The following is a 20,374-nucleotide window of genomic DNA, read 5'->3' as shown; positions in this document are numbered from 1 at the left end:
TAAATTAAGGGGGATATTTCCACCTTCTAAAGTACTTGAGACTGAGAAATGCACTAGACATTAAAGCAAATATCCACATCTCAGTGTCCAGCCTTCTTTTCTACTTCATTTTGACTTGCATTTCATGAATATCAAATGAACTTACTTTTAATGGTACTGGTTCCTCTTTTCATTCATTTTCCTAGCTCTCATTCTTCTCTTTAGTTCATCATCACTTATATCACAATATATTTATTCACATCCTTTGATCATGGGAATTTTAACTAGGAATGAAAGTAACGTATTTTGTCCTCTGCTGTTTCGTCTTCACAGTCTCCTCAGCTGTTTCATCTTCACATTCCTTAGCATTTGCAGTTTTACATGATTATTTGGAGGTCTTAAGGAGTGTAGCAAAGATGACTATAAACAAGGTGCCTTAGGTACTCTTTATTGACCTTGTTTTATTCTTCCATTTCTGGACATTCTGTCTCTGCTACTTGTTTCTGTTGCTAAATATTTTAGCTGTTGCCTCTCAAACCAAAGACTTGCTTGTTTTCATTCATTTAACAGCAGTATTGTAGATCTTCTATAAAAAGCCTTGAGATGCTTTGGTGTGGTAAGATATTATGTATATTTAAAACTCACATGAGTTTGTGGCCTTGGCTAAACTTAACGCTTCAGGTAGATCTTTTCAACTTTTAAAAGAAATGTAATCAAGTTATTTCTAGCATTTTGCAGGCTATTACACATGTCTAAAGGACAAAACAGTAAGTCCCTGCAACCTCAGCTGCTCACTCAGTAACATTCAGCTGGAACAGGAGTAAGACTTTTTTATCCACTGATGAAGTCAAATACCACTCTTAATATCCACAAAACTACGGACAGAGGCTTTATAACTCAGTGGTCTTTTTACATCAGATTCTCAGAGTGATCAATGATCCTTCATTAAATTTTACCTACATTAGGTGAATCTGTAGTTGCCTATTTGCTTTTTGGAAGTATAGGTACATGTTGGATTCTGAATTTTTTATGTTCCCTTAACTAGACAGTCAATATCCCTGATGACCTATCGACCCTGTATCTTTTGGTATTTTGCGTATAGCGGGCGATTGTTGGTACGATTAAAAGGATCTCTGATGATTGTTGTAGCTTCTTTTACCTGACTGAACTGCAACTCAGAACATGGGTTTTCAATAGTTATGTAACTTTTAATATTAATCATGCCTCTGTCTGCCTTCTAAAACATTTATTTTTTGCTTTGCTTTTTGAAAAGCAGTGTTACCTCACAAAAGTTTCACGCTGTCTCACTTAACGCATGAGTGTCTGACCTTTAAAATCCAACCCTCACCAATGGCAGCTGGCAAAGATAGGGGGCAAAGGGAAGAAACCATATAACACTCTCATCTCACTGACTATGAGACAGAAAAGAAACACCACTCCACCCCTTCTAGTGGCATAGAACAGAAAGGTACTAGGCCAGGTACTCATTCTTATTATGCTGGTCAGATGGCCCAAAGTAGTTCTGAAGGCAGTCTGATTGGCCTTTTGAAAACTCCCTAAGCCCAAGAGTTAAAAGCCTGGAGTTAAGAGCATTGCTGTCCTTATGCTATTTTCTCTAGCCCTCAAGGCAGGGCGAAAAAAACCCAACAAACAGGTAATGCTACTAGTTCTGCACCTTTTATTCTTGACTGCTGGCCTTTAGGCTACATATAGCCAGATGCACCCATGGGTGTATCTAAAGCAGCAAATTATCAAAGACAGATTAAGATGTGGCTCTTAAGCACATCAGCTGCATTAGAATACCAGCCCTTGCGTATGCTTTTTGTCCATCTATGAAAGTGGGTTGCTTTATTTTGCATTAGCTGCTGGCTTCGTTTTTCTGAGACCCCATTACTTTCTGCTGGACCGTTTTAAATGAATTAGACTAGCTTGATTGGTCTGCTTTTGCCCTGTCTTTCATATTAGCTCTTAAACTCAGTTTAGCTTGGTACAAGCTGCCCCTAAGTAATAAAAATCTAAGCAGCTAATATCCGCCTGCCTAAGAGATTCCATTCCGCTTGTTTAAAGTATGTAACTTGTAATACACCCCTCTCATTCCCTGAGAACAATTCAGCTCAGTTTCTTTTACTTTATGCTTCCTTCTGCTGTGAGGAAGCTGACATATCCTACCTCAGTACTGATGCCATGTCTAGGCTGCATCAGCAGCAGGGGAATAAGATGTTTGGCAATGTCACCTAACTGCACTTCTTTTGAGGGGGAAGGAGGTTAATCTGGAGAGAAAACTATGGGGAGCGCAGCAGACAGGACAGAACATTCTTCAGGAAACTATCATGAAATGCCTTGTTTGTCCCAGCAGCTGGGAAGCATCAGCTACCATCCCCACAGCCTGATACAAGAACACTCAGTTTACATATCAAATGCATGTGGAAAAGGGCAATTGTAACAACCTCTGTACAATTACTAGGAATCTCAACAGCAGCTTGGCAAAACCAAATCTCCACCTACATGCTTAACAAGCAAAAAAATGCATTTTAAGGGACAGAGCATGAGCCAGTGGTTAATGCAAAACGATCCTGACTTCTGCTATTTGTTTAAATTTTTTTTTGCCCTTTTTTTTTTATCATCTGGCAGCAGTGATAAGACTTAACAGATTTCTTCGGGCTAGCTGAATAGACACTGCAGAACTGCAAGCTTTCTAGTACATATTAGAATTTGTTTTAAGAATAAGGACTCAAAATAGGAATTGCCAGCCTTTAAGGACACAAATGAGCTAGCTTCCTCAGCACTCTTTAGAACACCTATAAACTGATGTGAGAATGCTTAGCATATTGCATGGAAAGCAGAGCATGTTGCAGGATCCCAACAAGGTATCTAGCTCTGCCATACTATGCACGTAGCTAATTAAACCAGAATGCTGACTGCATGACAGTTTTGTCATCTATTACAAGTCTGTAACTTGCATCCCATGCAATGGCAACTATGTGGACATTGATAAGGACTTAAAGGCCAGACTATTATAGGCCAGAGCAGCAACACCCTAATAAAGTTTTTAAAGATACTATAAAGTAAGCTGCTGACTGCTGAAACTTTAATTATATAAATACAAATACAGTGGGGCAATTTACTGTTGTACTTACTTTTTTTTTTTCAGTAAGCTGGTCTCATCCTATGTATGAGTGCTTTTCTCATATTCCTAAACTCGATTTTTGTATGCTTACTATTTCAAAAGATCTATTTCTGACTGTCAATTAGAAAGCTATGTAATAATTTTTGTTTCATTTAAAAATTGAATAAATGAGCACAATTACTTTCCCTCCCTGTTTCTAACATGCCTTAAATTCCTGATTGTTTAGTCTGTACTGTCTTAAAAAATTCAGTACATGACTTTAATCTATTTTGGTTGCATGCACATGTTAACTAAAAGTGTCTTATCACAGTGTACAGAATGTGTGTGTTGAAAAGCACACGCTGAGGAGAAGAAAGTGTGAGGGTTTTTTTCAGGCTGTCATTTGTAACTAGAAGTTGGTTTTGTGGATTTGCATTCTAAAGTTATAGCAAGCATAACTGCCTTCGATCTCATCATTAAGGTTTACATTAAGAAAACATATCATTAAATAAACTGATAACCCCACTAAAGCAGAACAAGCTTCTACCTCTCTTTTAAAAAAAACTCAAACACTGGATATTATCTCTCCTACTCACATAAAGCTGCTTCTTTTACAACAAAACTTTCACAGTAGGTAGTAGATCCAAATCCATAAAGAAGAATGAAACTTTCTGAGCTATGTTAAGAATAACAAAGTAGTGTGAAAGTTTATAGTCCTATTTCAGCTTACTAGAGTAACCACCAAGAACTGTACCCAAAATTCTCCAGATTGTTCTTCAGGTTACAAATGTTTCAAAAGTATCTAGGCTAATATTTATGGTCATATTGGCTAAATTATACGGCAGTCAATCAACTCATGGGAGTTATATCAGCACTACCTATTATGTTTGCGATATCCAGTATAAACCAGCAATACATCAATTTCACTTTTATCTAATGATATGAAAACACTGTAGGCAGAATACTGTTTCAAAGTCACTTTTTATCTTTAGTTACAGATACTAGAGATCAAAATTATCCTACAGAAAAACCCCACGTAGATGGGCAGGCATGCACATAGTAGATGCAGGAACATGTTTTAAAAGTCTGATATCAAAACATGCAATAAACCCAAGAACTTCACCGTTTCCAAAATTCAGTTGTTGTCAATGACAAATGGAGTGTCTAGAATACTAGTTCCACTGCATACAAAGTGTGCTGATAAGCTTTTGGTCTTTAATCATACTATCTTGTTCTGCAACTAAGTTACCTCAGGCTGAGAAAAGAAAGGACGTGTCACGTCGTGTCTAGTAACACCTAAACAATCCCCTTCTGTCTCAGTGGTGTTAAGCGTTAAGGTGCCACTTCTCAGATGACACATGACGCTAGGATCCTAATCCCATGCATTTATTAAAAGTACACCATCAACTTGAAATAGGCAATCTGAAAAAATTGTAAAAAAAAATTGTAACAAAAAATGTAACAAAAAAAGTAACAAAAAATTGTAAAAACTGTAACAAAGGAAGTTTTTTGCTATTTTTTTGCTAGAACTGTCCTAACGAACCATAACCCTTACATGCCCACTGCACATCACAGGGCTAGAGGCAAGTAGAGATGGATGTACAACTCGAAACCTTTTGAACATCGTCTAGAATAGCCTTATTTAAATGATCATAATTAAGTGTTGGAAACTTTTAAAAATTGTTTAAGAACCAGATAGTAATCTCAAAACATTGGCAAAATTATTCTACCAGTCTGACATTTGTAATAAACATGTCTTGCAGAGTAAGTCTTGAAAAGTTTTTGGTTTTCTTTTTTTGAAATACAGAGATGTAACTACTGTAGGGACTAACTTGCATTCCTGTAAGGTAACTGTCTTTACCTTTGTCTGAGATAGGCTTAATCCTGCAGACCTATAACCAGGAACAACCACAGAGTAGGCCTCCCTGACCAACTGTTTTGATTTTTTCTGAAACTAGCAGAGAGGCAATAGGCATGGCCAAATTATGTTGAAAAGTTATTTTAAGAACAACAGCAGAATGACGAAAAACAATGAATCATCAGGATACCAACTGACGTACAGCAATATATTTTATACTTATAACAGAAATGCTTTATATATTTTCCATTTCCATCTGAAATATTATTCAATGTCATTTTATTTCCGAAACAATGTTCTGCTCCTATTAAGTAACACTTACTTAGTGTAAAAGTTATTGTATGCTAAAAAAATGCGTTTTACATTATTATTTTTAAATGTAGACAGGCCCACTAATCTGAGCATCCCCTGTATGCAATATTTTTCAAACATAAACATGAAAAATAAAGTGAAGATTTTCTGAGACATCTGTATTTATCTCAGTTTTGTTGCATGTCACAAGAGCTATGCATAAAGAAGCAATATGTTTTCTTTGGTTTATGAATAACTTGGGATGACGTAGCATTTTGGTTTTAGCCATTAGCATATGATTTGGAACTCCTGATGATGAATTTCATACCAAGTTTACTCCACAGAATTCTGAAGTACTTTGAAGTAAAAACTAATTGTAGTGAAGGATATACCAGGCATATTTACCTGATTTTCTCATCAGGTAAGGTATAAGTAATGGTACTACAAACTTCTAGCTTCTACTTGATAGCTACTACTGTATCTAAACCATGATGTAAAGGGATGACTACCATATAATTTTTCAGTCTTCTGTTAAGATTGCAGGAAAAGATGTTAGTCCCAGTACAGACAGCTAAGGACTGAGAAACAGATTAACAAAACTTGAACCTAATGGTGCCGTCATTGCTTTTTCTTTTAAGGCCACAAAAAGCAAAGTGACATCAGGAAAACTGCTGTTATGTATCAGTGTGGCAATTCAGACAACAGGTACCTTACAGAAAAGTGCAGGCAGCTTTATTCGATATTCTACAGGAATTCCAGCATCCTCAGTACTTCCTTTCTTTCCTTCAACCTCTTGTTTGCTTCAGGTGAGTGACTACAGGCCATTCTCGTTTGAAGCCATTTCTATGAACAAAACTGACTTCACAGAAGTGGCTCCACTCTCTGAACTGGACTACAGTCAATGTAAAAATAGACTGCAGACACTGTGAAATTGTCTACAGTTTAAAGTGTAGGCACTCAATTTGATAAAGTGCTAAATCCTGATCAAGTGGAAAAATATATGAATTAAAGACACAGTGCTTAACTTTTTGCGTGAACCTCAGGCTATATTAGATTGTTCTGACAGAGCTAAATCAATAGCAATAGCATTTTTCATTCCAAACTCATAGTGCATTCCTGCACCTGCTGGATGTCAAATGTTTTTGCCAACTTTCGACATTTCAGGGCTACAAACAGAGCACAAGGGCGGCAGCAGCAACGCTTCGGTTTGCTTTATCACATATTTCTCAACTATTGTTGACTCATCCAATTCTTGTAGTACCAATTTTGCCTTGTCTACAACACTCCTTAAATAATGCACTGTCTGAAGCTAAAGGTACAAATGCAGCTGTGTTTCCATAACACGCTGTTACACCACAAACACTAAACATAACCAATAGAGACATCAGAACCAGATTTTGCAACAAGTAGGCTTAAAGGCCTTAACACTGCTCTTGAAAATGACAATACCACTTTAGTCTTGCCCATACAATAAGATTTAAACCACATTTTCTGTTATAGAGCAGAACCATTTCCACTACAGATTTTTTTTTTTAATTTTTTTACATTAAATAGCCCAAAATAGAAAAAAGAAAACAATCACTAATGAAACCTGTTATCTCAAAAGCTGATCATGAATCCAAAGACTAAGCTATTGCTTTTGAGTCCCTTTTTGGATCTGAGAAGGGTAAATCCAAAATTGTAATCCTCCAGCTCTCTGCTTTTAGGCTAATACGAGAAACAGCTGATGACAAAAGCATGACAGCATAATGCTTTATTCATGCAGATGCCTAGAAGTAATTTGGTTCTGACTGGGCTCTGATTACTTTTAAGCCTCCATTAAGATCTACATTATGTTTTTCAGACCTTGCTCGAGAGTTAACCTGTAGGTGTTCCTGTAGGCATACCAGCTGGATTAAGTTCTACACAAAACACTGTCAGTCCATGCCTTTTGGGGAGATTTAAAAAAATTACTATTTTTTTATATATTTTTAAAATAATCTCATCCTGCAACTGCATTATGTACAAGTATTTTTTATGTTCAGTAAGTCAGTGATTAGATCAGTCACGAGACAGGCAACCTGTACTAAATATTTTCTTCCCAAATTAAGCAGATGCACTATAAACAGCATAATCCTTTATGAGGGTCTGCCTTCTTTCCCCTGTGTTAGGCTGAAGACAACACAAGAAAGCTCCTCTCCTCTTTCATTGCTACAGTGAAAGAATCTATTATGAGTTTCTGTAATGACCTGACATCAGGCAGCAAAGGAATACTCTTGCAAAAAAGGGTTTCCTTGTTAGCGCCCAGTGAACTCCTGAAGAACAAAAGAAACGTCTCTTGGCTCTGAAGATTTCTGAGACACCAACGCAGAGCTACTACAGGCAACTCAATATGTGTGTTGTTGAATCAATGCTACTCAGTGCGGATAGAAAGACAAGACTCAACGTCAGCTGTTGCAGGAAGTTCAGTGTCTCCAGAGAACCTGATTCATACGTATCTCAGCTTGGCTGAGCTGGAAGCAGTGCTTCCTCGGCGACGATTGAAAATGCCTGGCTAGGATGCTTTCTTGTCTTTTCTAATGTGCCTTGGTGACGAATATTTAAAAGATCTCTTTCACAAACATGTTAAATTAACGATAGGTGATTGCACACTTACATATTAGTATGTATTACACATATTACATACTTACTAATCTTATTCTATATTACATATAAGATACGATACCTACCTATTAGTGTATATTAGTTGTGAACAAGGATCTCTAACAAGCTACTTTAAAGAGGTTCACTTCTGCCTTGAAGATTTGTTACCATTTTGGTGCTTCACTGTGTTGTTCTGCTGAGATAGTTTGACTTTAAAAACTACATTATACTTCAAAAAAGAGCTTCTGTCATTTACCCTTATACAGCTGATCTCAAAAAATTAGCATTTAAAACTGCAGTTTTAAGACCACTGAAGTGGCAGCCTGCAGGACTGATAAGCAAACTCGTCTATGGCTGCTCTTGAATTCTTCACATGATGATTAAAGTAATGATCAAGCAGCTCAGACCCAAAATGGAAAGCAAGATTTCTTCACCAACCTCACTATTTTAAACCCTACAAGGCAAAACGTGGAGAAGTGAGGATAGGGAAAAATGAGGGGAACTTCAGGGAAAGAACAAAGAACACAGCAGCAAATGCTCTGGATTTAGGCACAGGAAAATTGCTTTGATGCAGGAATTGGTCAAGTCAGAAACTACCCCGCCAACTTTGGTATCAGGAGTTTATCACAAAAGAGGGTGGAGATGGTGGAGGAAAAGGGAAATGCAGACATACATTTTCTGCTGCTGCCTGATTTGTTTAGGGAGCATTCATGCCCAGAAACAGCTAGTAATAAGTTATGGTATCTGAGGATTATGCCAATGCTTTGCTGTTCTGAGGAGTCAGATGGTATCTTTTTAGATATCTAAGTATAGATTCTAGAGCTTAACTTTTGTCAGTCATCTTTGGCTTTTATTGACTTGGAAGAGTTTTCAAACAGAAAAAGCTGCTAAACCATTACCAAATGTATGTCTTCTACTAGGAAGATGGGAGAACAGACAAATAAAGTAAAAAATTAACTGTACTTCATCTATTAGTTTCTTTGGTTAATCAGAACCTACTGACTTAAGTTTTCCTTATATGATTGGTGCATAAAAGGTAAATTTTTTATACACAGCATATTAGCAAAGTCTGAGATTTTGTACATGTGTGCACACACATACATGTATCTGCATTTGCCTAAGAGAGAGAGAGTAGCCATATGTGTGGGTGGGATTCATTTGTCTAAACATGGATGTCCAGTGCCATTTTAGGTATCCTACTATTCTGTCTAGTCTCCAGCTACTGCTCTGTAGGGCAATGGGTCTCCTTTAGGTCCTGTGCCATATCTAACAGTCCCACATGAGTTTCTTGGATGCATCAGATGACACTCAGTATTACATTTAGGCTACTGAATATGATACAAAACACATGTCCACGGACTTACTCTAATCCTAAATGCTGATCACTGTTTTCTTGCACACAACTGTTTTCATCCCAGAGGACCAAGTTTTATATAAGAAAATGCAACCCTTAAAAGCAGCTCACTTACACCAAGCAAGGAGGACCCAGTGAGCATTTTGGATTTTTGTTCACATTTGTCAAAAAAGCATGGAAATGGTCAACATGCCATTATATGCTATATAAATGCAAGTTTTCATTAACACAGACGGATTCAAAACACAAATAACACAGTGAGGACACTGTGATAAATCTTGACTGCATGCATAGGTATAAAATAAAACCTGCAAGACGTGACATGCCATTTTAAAATCCTAGCTAAGCAAGAAAAAAGTGCTTGCCTCTCGTGGGAACAGGAAGGCAAACAAGACTTCACAAAAAGACAGGAGATTGCATTTCAATGAATCCCTTGACTTTTGGCTTACTTTCACGTCCATCAACAGATAACTAGTGCCAACACATACCTATGTCAGATTGACGGTGAAACATCTTGCAAGAGTAAAAGCAAGTGTTTTTAGGGAAGACCACCTGATTTATTTTTACTTAAAGTATTAACCTACTCCTCTACTATTATTTTTTAAATAGAAATTCTAATACCTCGTTACACTGTTGTAAAGAAAGGCTGGTGGCATAAAACACCAGTAGCTGTTGGCTACTTATGGAGGAGAAATTTCTATTGCAGCTGTAAGCCACAATCTCTCTACAATATGAGAAAAAGAGTTGTCTGTTACAGTGATTTCTGAAAGAAACCTTTGAAACCACCTGCTTAAGAACAGGCCTGGAGGATACTACTCAGCTGGGAGTGTATGAGTACGGCAACCTGAGGAAAGAAGATATCCACTGAGGACATTTAGGAAAAAAGCATTACTAGTGTCATCATTTTATGGCAATTGCAGACTTCGGTTATGTTTAATGAAATCCGTTCTCCATGCCAACAAAAAAATTAAGAAAATAGCACAGACATTTGAATTTATAAGGACAGAATCTGCAATGCCAGCTTCACGTTTTTTGTTGTGCAACTACAAAGCTAATGCTTGCCTGCCTTTGAAATCAGAAGGTAAGTTTTTAGTACAGTGCTTTGGCCACACCATTTCCACAAATCAATCCAAATCCATTTAAAATGCATTCTGTTAAGTGCTTTTATGGAAGATAGAGGGGAACTAAAACACCAGGAAAGCATCTTTCCTTCCCTACCCATAAACCATAAAAGCTACCAGACTGAAAGCAGAGAAACTTGGAGCCATCTTCATCATTTCATGTTTCTCCTCCTGCGTGTCTAGCTGCTTCTTATCAAAATACTTACAGCTCTACTCCAGGATAAAATTTGCATGCAACAGACACTCATAAATCTATTAAAAATTTTGCACTTTACATCCTTACACTGTAAGCACAGATGCTTCCAATGACTTTTAAAATGTTTGGTATAACCCTATAGGAACAGCGTATGAGTAAGTCCAATATACCTGTACAGTTTCAGAGCAATTTTGTGTAGTGTACACACCCAGAAAATTAAGAGTTTTGTATTTATTATAAAGGTGTACATACTAACCTGCCAAGGCCGATCCCAATCAAGAGGAATAGGAAATGCTCCAAACCAAGCTCCAAGTATACTGCAAATGGTAGTAATCTGTAGACTGCTTTCCCAGATGGACATAGCTCTGTAAAAACAGCGTGTCACAAGATTTCAACAGCAGCAGAAGTTACCATGTCAGAACGTTAGATCTGATTTCTCCCAGGATTGTTGAGACTACAGATATAAAAATCCATGTATTTGATAAATAGCATGCAGGTTTCTCCTAAAAGATACAAACTATATGTAAAATTTAAGTTGCATATTTTAGCTATGATCATAGTCTTTCTATATCACATATTTAGGAGATTTCCCTCCCCGCCTCCCCTGCCCCTTGAGATGTTTACTGCAAAAGCTGATTTATTTTACCTGGAAATACTCCTAACTGAGCTTGAAACACTACTTGACTGATGAAATGAAAATATCACAAGGATATGGTGTGCATTGCAGGGAAAAGCAGACATGAAAGGGTAGCATGGGATTGTATAGAAAAGTGCAATAACAGTCACAAAGTACTCTATGGTGTAAACATGTTATTATTTGATGACAACAACAATTTGAAATTTAAAATGGAAGTCCACTATGTGAATATTCCAAAGCAAATTTCCATCAACTGAAAAGAAACATTACAAGTAAGTGTAATCTGCATGTTGCAGCCCTTCAGCAACATTGCATACACTGGCTGCAGGACAGATTTATGGCATGTTAAAGAACTCTGGCATGGCCAATCATGGCACACACATCATTTCATAAGAGATGTTAATGACTTCAGTTCTCAGTTTACAGACTTCTACCACTAGTGACTTCCAAAGTTTTGGAAAAGATGAGTTTCCATTTAATAGGTAAGCGCTTACTGTTCATCATCAGTCTACCAAGTGATTGCTTTGCTTTTCTAAAGCCAGGAACATTTGAGGGCTTGGTACCAATTAGGAAACAAGAACAGCAGAAGTTCAGAACACAGGCACAGTTCTGAGACTGGAGAACTGGGTTGAAATCCCTGTTCCTAATCAGTAAGTTAGAGATCTGAATCTTGAGTTTGCTAAATCTCGGAGTATAAACACAAACCTACCTTTAGCTAAAAGAAGAAAAAAGATGTGCATTTTCATGGCTAGAAGACTAGATTTATAGTAAACTCTGAACTTCACGTGTGCTGTTTAGGTTGCATAACATGAAAGCTTTAACCCTACACTTTCTTTTGAAGAGTCTAAAACTTCTGACTTTGACCACACCTAACTCTCTGCTGCATTTGCTATTGATCAAACAGTTCACAAGTGTAAAGCAAACATTTTTCATTGTTTGCAAAATAAGGGTCATGCAGATTATAATATTTACGGTGCAACATTGACATTCAGAGCAGAACTGTTTCTTCGACAATAACCCCATACCTTTAATTTACAACACTCCATTTCAATTCACAATCCTACCAGCTTGAGATTTTTTTTTTTAAGGGAAAAGTCCCGAACTAACTATAAAACTGTTTAGGAGTCTGCCCATAGGAATTCTTGTAAAGTATTTTCAGAAGCGGAATAACTGAGCGGAGAGCTGTTGGACAGCACGGGGAAGAGAGCATTCACTACAGCCTTACAGCGGTGAAAGAGCCAGCGGAATGTAACAAGGGCTGACTGAGGTGCATTTATCCCCCACAAGACATCGTATCTGGTAAATCTACACACATACTGCTGCACCATATGGAGATATCAGACTGAGTCCAGAAGTAAAACAACGGAATTAGCAAGGCACAGCGCCCAAGGGAAGAACAGCCATTGGTAGTTTGGCAACCATTTGAGCTGTTAATTAATTCAACCACTCTGCAGCATGGACACTGGCTACTCAAATACTACGTGATTTGTCCTCCAACATTATCTCGCAGGAACAATGCTCTGATTATTTTCTTTTCTGGATGGAATGTCACCTATTGGGATTTTTGCAGATTTTTTTTTTAATCCATAAACCCATCACATATTTGCATGAGGCTAACAACTGCAGCAACGTTTATAAACTTTGAGTTTATAGGTTTCTTTATTTTTTAACTATGAAAAAAATAAAACCATTCTTGCAGGCAAAACTAGCGATATTTAAGATGATAAACAATCACTAGTGGCACAAGGGCTTTTAAAAGCCTTAAGTAATTATTTAACCCCTTTAAATAACACAATCCATTAAGTGCTGGTTTAAATAGTTTGAATTAAGAGGTTAGTTAACATAAAAGATTCTACTAAGACAGCTCCTGTATAGACAAGATCTGGAGTTCTGCACTGTAGCAGGACTGAAATATGAAGCAGCACACCACTTTGATGATGCCCACCTTTAGAAAGGACATTTCCAAGTCTCCAAGAGTATGTGGTTCACAAACAAGTGATGAAATAGATGAAAACTGGATGGAGCCCTAAAGTTATGGTTTTATACTATTTTTTTACAAGCACCAAATAAAACCTATTTCCTATTCAGGTGACGCCTTGTAATTGCTATTGTACCAGAAATTTCATCACAATTACTCAGACTGTTTATAGCCTCCAAATGGAGTAATAAAAATTAGCAACTGAAAGCTGATTTCTTAAAGGCTTTTATGTAGGCGGCTATTTCAGCCAACAGTTAACTGAAAATGCTTCCACTAGTGCAAATAACCCTTTCCATAACTTTTATTTTCCTCTAACTGCTTACAGCGGCATATGATCAGGGTCATGACATTGGTCACAACACTAGGTAGCAGAATACAGAGTCTAGAGATGGCTGGCGTGAGCCCACCCCTTCCCAAATGTAGAATGAGTGAAGAGAGCCCTATTTACATTCTACTTAGAAATGAACTTTTTGTGATGTAGAATGCGCAAGCTTACTTTTCTCACGCATTCCATGTGGATATAGACTACAAATACGCGGCTAAGAACAAATTGTTAAAATTTCTTAAAATAAAAGTAATTTAAAAATATTTGGTCCATCATATTGACATTTGCAATTCAAAAGTGTACTCGGATTGAAAACGTGGAGCATGTGCAATTTTCCAACAATTGTGTTTCATGCAATTTTTTCTTGTATTCAAGAAAAACCCCAACCAAACAACACCTCCCTGCCATCCTGCCAACAACCCAAACTTTAATACCAAAAATAAACCTGCGGTTTCGCAGATTACATATTATCATGAGGTGGTGCATATAATCCACCTCCCAGAGGCATGGACACTTAAAGAATGATCTTGTAGTAACTTTATTAGAAGTGATTTTACTAGAGGTGACTGCTTCCAAGTGCTGCAATCAGAAACAGAAAAAGCTAAGCATCTCTGCAGAAAAAACATCCTCAAAATATTTATGTCAGACTGACTCAATTGTACCATAGCTATTACGGTGTAATAGATTACATACAAGATGCTTGAATATAACTTTATGAATAGTCCTGTGACAGGATACTATGTATACCAGTATTTTCACACTAGCCCATCTAAACCAGCAGAAAGCTATCCAGAGCAATAGCTAGATCATTAACATCTACTACTGGTTTGCACTTGACGTATCATGATAAACTTTCTTCTAGTACATGTCATTTTCTGTCTTTCTGTAAAGACAACAGCACAAGCACGTTTTGATCTTATAAATATCGCACAGGCAAATAAAAGTAACAAAAATAAATGCCAGTGGTTACTTAAGTCTAAATTATTTTTAAAACAAATTCCTTTTTCACACTAAGTTATACTCTTAACCAGTCTTTCCAGCTTGCTGTCCCAGTGCAATTCAATTCACTGAACTCTTCCTTCAAGGCAAACAGCTCAGTTGATCTTTCCTAACCATCCTTTTCCTCCATTCAACCAGTCCCATCTCATTCCACACAGTTAAGTTAAAGACAACCTTTTAATACATCATGTCTACACTCAGCTCATGCCTAAGCGCAAGACCTTCCAACTCATTCATGAGGTGAAATGAAAAAACATAGAATTACTTTTAAAAGAGCAGCTTGCTACAATCCATAAAAAAGTGTGCTACAATATTTCTTTGTAGTCTATTTTCATTCAAAGGCTAGTCTAAATAAACATCATTATTAAATAGACATTTTATTCAGATAATGTCACATGGCTCACTAGTAAGAAGTATGTACAAGTTGTCACAGCAAAAATGTTAAAACAAGACAACCCTGTTTCCCATGCAATAATTGTGCTGAAATAACATTAAGATCTAGACTAGGAAAGAAAGAAAGAAAGAGACAAGCATTTAAAATCTAACTTGGCACAAACATCTGTCTGACAAACATCTGTGTAAAACATCTGTTTGAAATCTGAATTCAACTATTATTTCCAGTTTCAAAACCTCCAAAGATGACTAAGTGAATCAACAATGATTTGTTTTGACTAAATAACTCCACGTTTTTATTAAGTTCTTGCAAGGTGTCATTTCTATTACTCTATTCACCCCTTCCAATGAAAATAAAAAAAACAAAACAAGTATAACTGACTTCAGTAAGGATTTAAGATATTTTTCAGTAAGCGGAGAACTGAGATAAACCAAAAGTCAATATCTGAAACTACTCTAAGAAGTCTACTTTTGTCCTCCTTTACAGAATTTTAAATCAAAAGTAATTCCACAGGTCAGCAGTGTAACACAACTTTTTACTTTCTTTTGAGACGAGACTTCACCCTTATGAACTATTAAAAGGAAACGAATGCTAACATCTTATTAAACCTCAAGCATATGTGGGCTTCTTTATGTTTCAGCATCCCAGTCTTCCAAAAATGCTGTTATACAGCGAGTGAAAAAGGCAGAAGAGAGAGAATACTTCTGAAAAATACATTATTCTTGATACACGCTAATGTCATGGCTGTCACTGAGATGAAAATGAGGTAAAAATGTTTGTTTTACTTTAAACATACTCTTGAAAAAAATTAATGCTTGGAAAATCTTGACACTGAAACAACTCTGTTTGAAATTTGACAAAGAGTATGAGTAAAGATTACCTACTTAAGACCACAGTTAATTATATATAATTTTCACCATTATATTCAAGTTCACAGAATGTTAGGAATTGGAAGGGACCTCAAAGGATCATCTAGTCCAATCCCCCTGCTGGAGCAGGACCACCTAGATCAGATCACACAAGAACGCATTCAGGCGGGTTTTGAATATCTCCAGAGAAGGAGACTCCACAACCTCTCTGGGCAGCCTGTTCCAGTGTTCTGGTACCCTTACTGGGAAGAAGTTCTTCCTCATGTTTAAGCAGAACCTCCTATGTTCCAGCTTATATCCATTTCCCCTTGTCCTATCATTGGATGCCACTGAGAAGAGCCTGGCTCCATCCTCATGACAGTCACCCTTTACATATTTATAAACATTAATGAGGTCCCCCCTCAGTCTCCTCCAAGCTAAAGAGACCCAGCTCCCTCAGCCTTTCCTCATAAGGGAGATGCTCCACTCCCTTAATCATCTTTGTGGCCCTGCGCTGGACTCTCTCAAGCAGCTCCTTGTCCTTCTTGAACTGAGGGGCCCAGAACTGGACACAATATTCCAGATGTGGCCTCACCAGGGCAGAGTAGAGGGGGAGGAGAACCTCTCTCGACCTACTAACCACACCCCTTCTCATACACCCCAGGATGCCATCGGCCTTCTTGGCCACAAGGGCACATTGCTGGCTCATGGTCATCCTGCTGTCCACCAGGACCCCCAGGTCCCTTTCCCCTGTGCTGCTCCCGAACAGTTCAGTCCCCAACTTGTACTGGTACATGGGGTTGTTCTTACCCAGATGCAAGACTCTGCACTTGCAGTGTAAAATACTGTTAAAATAGTGTTTGTTTTGCCTTGTTATTCCTGCTTTAAAAGTTGTGTTTACAAAGGTGCTATTGGATCATGTGCAAGATTTTCCCTTTACAGCTCAGTCTCAGGTCTCCTCTTTATTTGGCAACCATCATACTGGACTGCACAATGGTTTTACACCAGTAAAATGCGCGTTTGAAATTCCACTTCCTTCAAAGACGTATAAAGTGAGATTTAGTGTCTGGACACCAAAAATAAAAAGCAGGTTTTCTGAATCAATGTGTTCAAAATAAATAGTAACTTTCTTTGTCAGAAAAGCTTCTCTAAGCTTATAATTACAAATATAAAAAAACACCCTTAATTCTGGAAGTTTTCCTTTCTTTACAAAGAATTCCATGACATATTGTTTACATCAACTCTGTCCATTTCCATTCTGGGTAAAATCAGAAACTTTAGAATAAGACTTACCCATTTTTACTAAACACCCGTATCCATGCTTGTATGTTTGGTCCCAGCACACACAAGCATTGTAAAGTAGTAAAGGTAGACAGCAGAACTGCAAACAAAAACGTCTCAGTCACCGACCTACAAAGAAGGAATATTACAAAATTAAGTGAGGTAGTTATCAACTTTCTAAGACTTCCAAGATTTAGGAGAAAACCCGATCCTCTAAGTCAACATGCGAAAGCATGCATGCTTTCTTAAACCTCAAGTAGAAGAATAAAGTATTTTCTTCTTACTCTGTAGAATAATAAAGATGGAAAGAATTCTGGCATCTGTTTGTTATCTCAACGAAGACTGAAATGCAGTCCTTATGTTAAATGCCTGATACCTGTAACATTTTAAGAAACACAGGTATACTTCATATAGAACATTAATTCTGAATTGAGGTATGCTTGGGTATTTACTTCATTGTTCTATTTATTTTTCTAGTCTGGTGTTACGGAAGCAACCGTGAAACCAAACTATGTGGTGCCATTGTTTCTCAGCAGCTTAATATCTCTTTCAGAAATCAGGCTGCTTTGTGCCTCTCATTTTTTTCCTTTCTTTTTTAATCAATTCTAAAAATTAAAACACTAATATCGAAAGCATGAAAGATATGCAAGATGTGTGTTTTAGAATCTTATGGGGAAAATTACTAAATGAAACATGGAAAAATGTTTGTACCCATATATTTAACATAAATATTAATGTAAAAGGAGTTGTTTGTAACTATCTTGAACAACACATCTCCAAATATACAGAAATTGTAAGAGCCAGCTTCTAAAACAAAACAAAACCAAACCACAAAAAATGCCACCCTTCTTCCCCAGCGAGAAGCTTATCCTTTAACTTCCAAGGAAATATACAAGTACTTATACCAATCTCTGCAAGGAGAACTGCCCCTTAAAATATTTAAAGAAAGACAGGGTCTTCTGACTTACTCTATGAGAGGTGCTCCATAAAGAACAATAATCGCATGAAATAGTATGCAAGACATGAAAAAGTATATACAGCATTTTAGAAATCTGGATATCTAAAAAAGAGCAATAAAATATCAGAATAATGTTTCAAAAGAAAAGAACATAAGTAACATACATAGTCTATATCTTATCAATAGTGTTGTACTCTATTTCTTTAATCTCAGCTACAGAACAGTATGATAATAGCATGGCATATTTCAAAACAGTTTTCCCTATGTTTAATGCTTCAAACAATTCATTAAAAATTATCACACTCCACCTAAATTTTCTTCATACACCCTACTATAGTAAGGCAAACATACAACAAAAACCAAAACAGGAAATGTCAAGATAAACAGAGATTGTTTTATTGGATACTTTTACATTTCTGTTTTACATCTGAGTGTTACTTCCATTCACTAAAAGCCATCTTTCACAGAAAGTGAAAAAAATATTTAAAAGCAAGAAAGTATGTCATATGAAAAAAAAGCACCACAAGACATTCAGAATCGAGCGTAATACTTGAAATTACATGAAATAAAAAACACTACATTTTTAACTTGGCATCTTAAATTCTAAATTCATTTCAGAAACGTCCACGACTTTTTATAAATCTGCAGAACACAATTTTCTATGAATTTAAACAACAGTTTCGGGTTACTCACTATATCATATAGAAGCATAGCCACTTGACAAACCATTCTGACCAGGTCACCAGTAGAAATCCACAATTTCACTTGAACACTTTTTTTGATATTTATTCCTTATGCTAGGCTGGGATGAAACCTCACCTAGAATATGAAGCCTGCTTCATTTTTAAATCACAGATGGTTAAAATACTTGTTTTCTATAATGATTTTGCCTATTTCACATCCCCCTCAGTCAGCAAAACTAGACAGAAGCTTTGCATAGAAAGATACTGCTTTCAGGGATGTCTACTTAAATGTTTAAGAATCACCACATCAGAGCACTAAATCTTATCTGACTCAGCAAGTTGCCAGCGTATTTCACCACTCCTGAACAAGCTGTGTGCTGCTCCAAACTCCCTCTGTTCAAGCTGATTTCATTGGGATTCACACCTGTAGTGCTCTCCCATGACAAATTGTAACTACGAGAATTCAGATTCAGATTTTCCTGCATGCAAACTTTGTTATTCAAGATGTAACCATTTTAATACTTTTCCGCATAATTAAAAAAAAAAAATCCACTTCGTTTAAATTGTAGTGAACTATTCGCTCTTCTGTTTCTCAAATTCTAAAAACTATTTCTCTTCCTTTAAGTTTATTAGAAACTCGTAACTATGTAAGAGAAAAGTGTCTCTTCACAACGCTGAAGGCCGGGCCTGGACTATGAAGCTGCTTCTGTGCCCATTCAATTTTGCCAATTTTTGTCGCTATGCAAATTGTTGGAAGACCAATGGCTGGGGCTACAAGCAACAATACCTTGACGGGAAACGGGAAAGGCACTGAATCGCTCACCTGTACGGGTTATTTACGGGTAGGGAAAGTTTAACATCACGGAAACACTGCAGAACTTATTTCAAAAGCTGTTACACTCGGCTCATTCGTGGAAAACAAGAATTCACCACCAAAAGCTGTAACTCCTTTCTTTCTCATTTGATTATTTCAGCAAAAGAGCTCACTTCCCCTCTGAATTGTCTGGTAGCAATTTAAGAACAAAAAAAACTTACCTTGTGAGCAAACGAACTTCTCTTAGGAGCCAGATTTGGTTTAAGGACTAAGTGCAAGATTATACTAAGGGTACTAACGCACACAGAGCAAACACACAGCCACGCGAGGTGCGTTCCCAAAACCGTGAATCCCTCCCAGAAGAAAGGTGGAACAAGCGCCGTCAGAATAACCGAGAAAACGCGGAGGAGGTTGGCAGCTACGAGCCTCCTGATTTCTGCTTCTTTCATCGTGCTCCTCCACGAACCGGCCACCTGCGAGGGAGCAAGCCGCACCCCGTCACCGACGCGGCGGCTGAGTGTGTCACGACAGGGTGAGATTTCTCCCTGTCACGACACACAGGGCAGAGCTGCGAGCTCGGTTTGGGGCTGGGCATTACTATTCGGGGCAGAAGGACGTCACCCTTCCAAAAGCCAACCCCAAACCCACGGACACAGCAGCACCGCGCTGGGCGAACCGAGCGCTCGCACCGGCACCGGCACCGTTCGCGTCCCGGAACCCCGCCGGGGGGAACCTCCCCGGACCCTCTTCCCGCGCCCAGGCCCGGCTCTTCCTCACCGCTCCCGCCTCGGCGGAGCGGCCCCCTGACAGGCCCCGTTTAGCGGCACCTGTGCCCGGTGGAGAGTGGGGAGGGGGGGGACGGGGAGGGGGAGGCGGTGAAGAGCCGCTTCGCCTCTTACCGCAGCGCCGCCGCCGCGCGCGCGGGGTCGC

The 20,374-nt window shown here is 37.9% G+C and overlaps 1 protein-coding gene across 3 annotated transcripts in view; it reads right to left on the bottom strand.

Annotated features, from left to right (window-relative positions):
• PIGF (phosphatidylinositol glycan anchor biosynthesis class F) overlaps nt 1-20,374 on the bottom strand; it is a 22,959-nt gene extending 2,585 nt beyond the window's left edge. For 2 of the 3 annotated variants that reach the window (XM_086631687.1, XM_086631686.1), the window contains exons 1-5: nt 20,344-20,374; nt 19,666-19,917; nt 17,958-18,049; nt 17,002-17,118; nt 10,784-10,892 (exon numbers count right to left, since the gene is read on the bottom strand). In XM_086631687.1, coding sequence (XP_086487813.1) covers nt 10,784-10,892; nt 17,002-17,118; nt 17,958-18,049; nt 19,666-19,893 — 546 coding nt within the window. In that variant the 5' untranslated portion in view covers nt 19,894-19,917; nt 20,344-20,374. Of the gene's footprint in view, nt 1-4,334; nt 4,508-10,783; nt 10,893-17,001; nt 17,119-17,957; nt 18,050-19,665; nt 19,918-20,343 lie in introns of all 3 variants that reach the window. The other variant, XR_015223031.1, reaches the window with a different exon arrangement.

The sequence above is a fragment of the Tauraco erythrolophus genome, chromosome 2, assembly GCF_009769465.1.
Source record: "Tauraco erythrolophus isolate bTauEry1 chromosome 2, bTauEry1.pri, whole genome shotgun sequence".
Lineage (NCBI taxonomy): Eukaryota > Metazoa > Chordata > Aves > Musophagiformes > Musophagidae > Tauraco > Tauraco erythrolophus.
The sequence above is the reverse complement of the archived record's forward strand: the minus strand, read 5'-3'. Positions and strand labels throughout refer to the sequence as shown.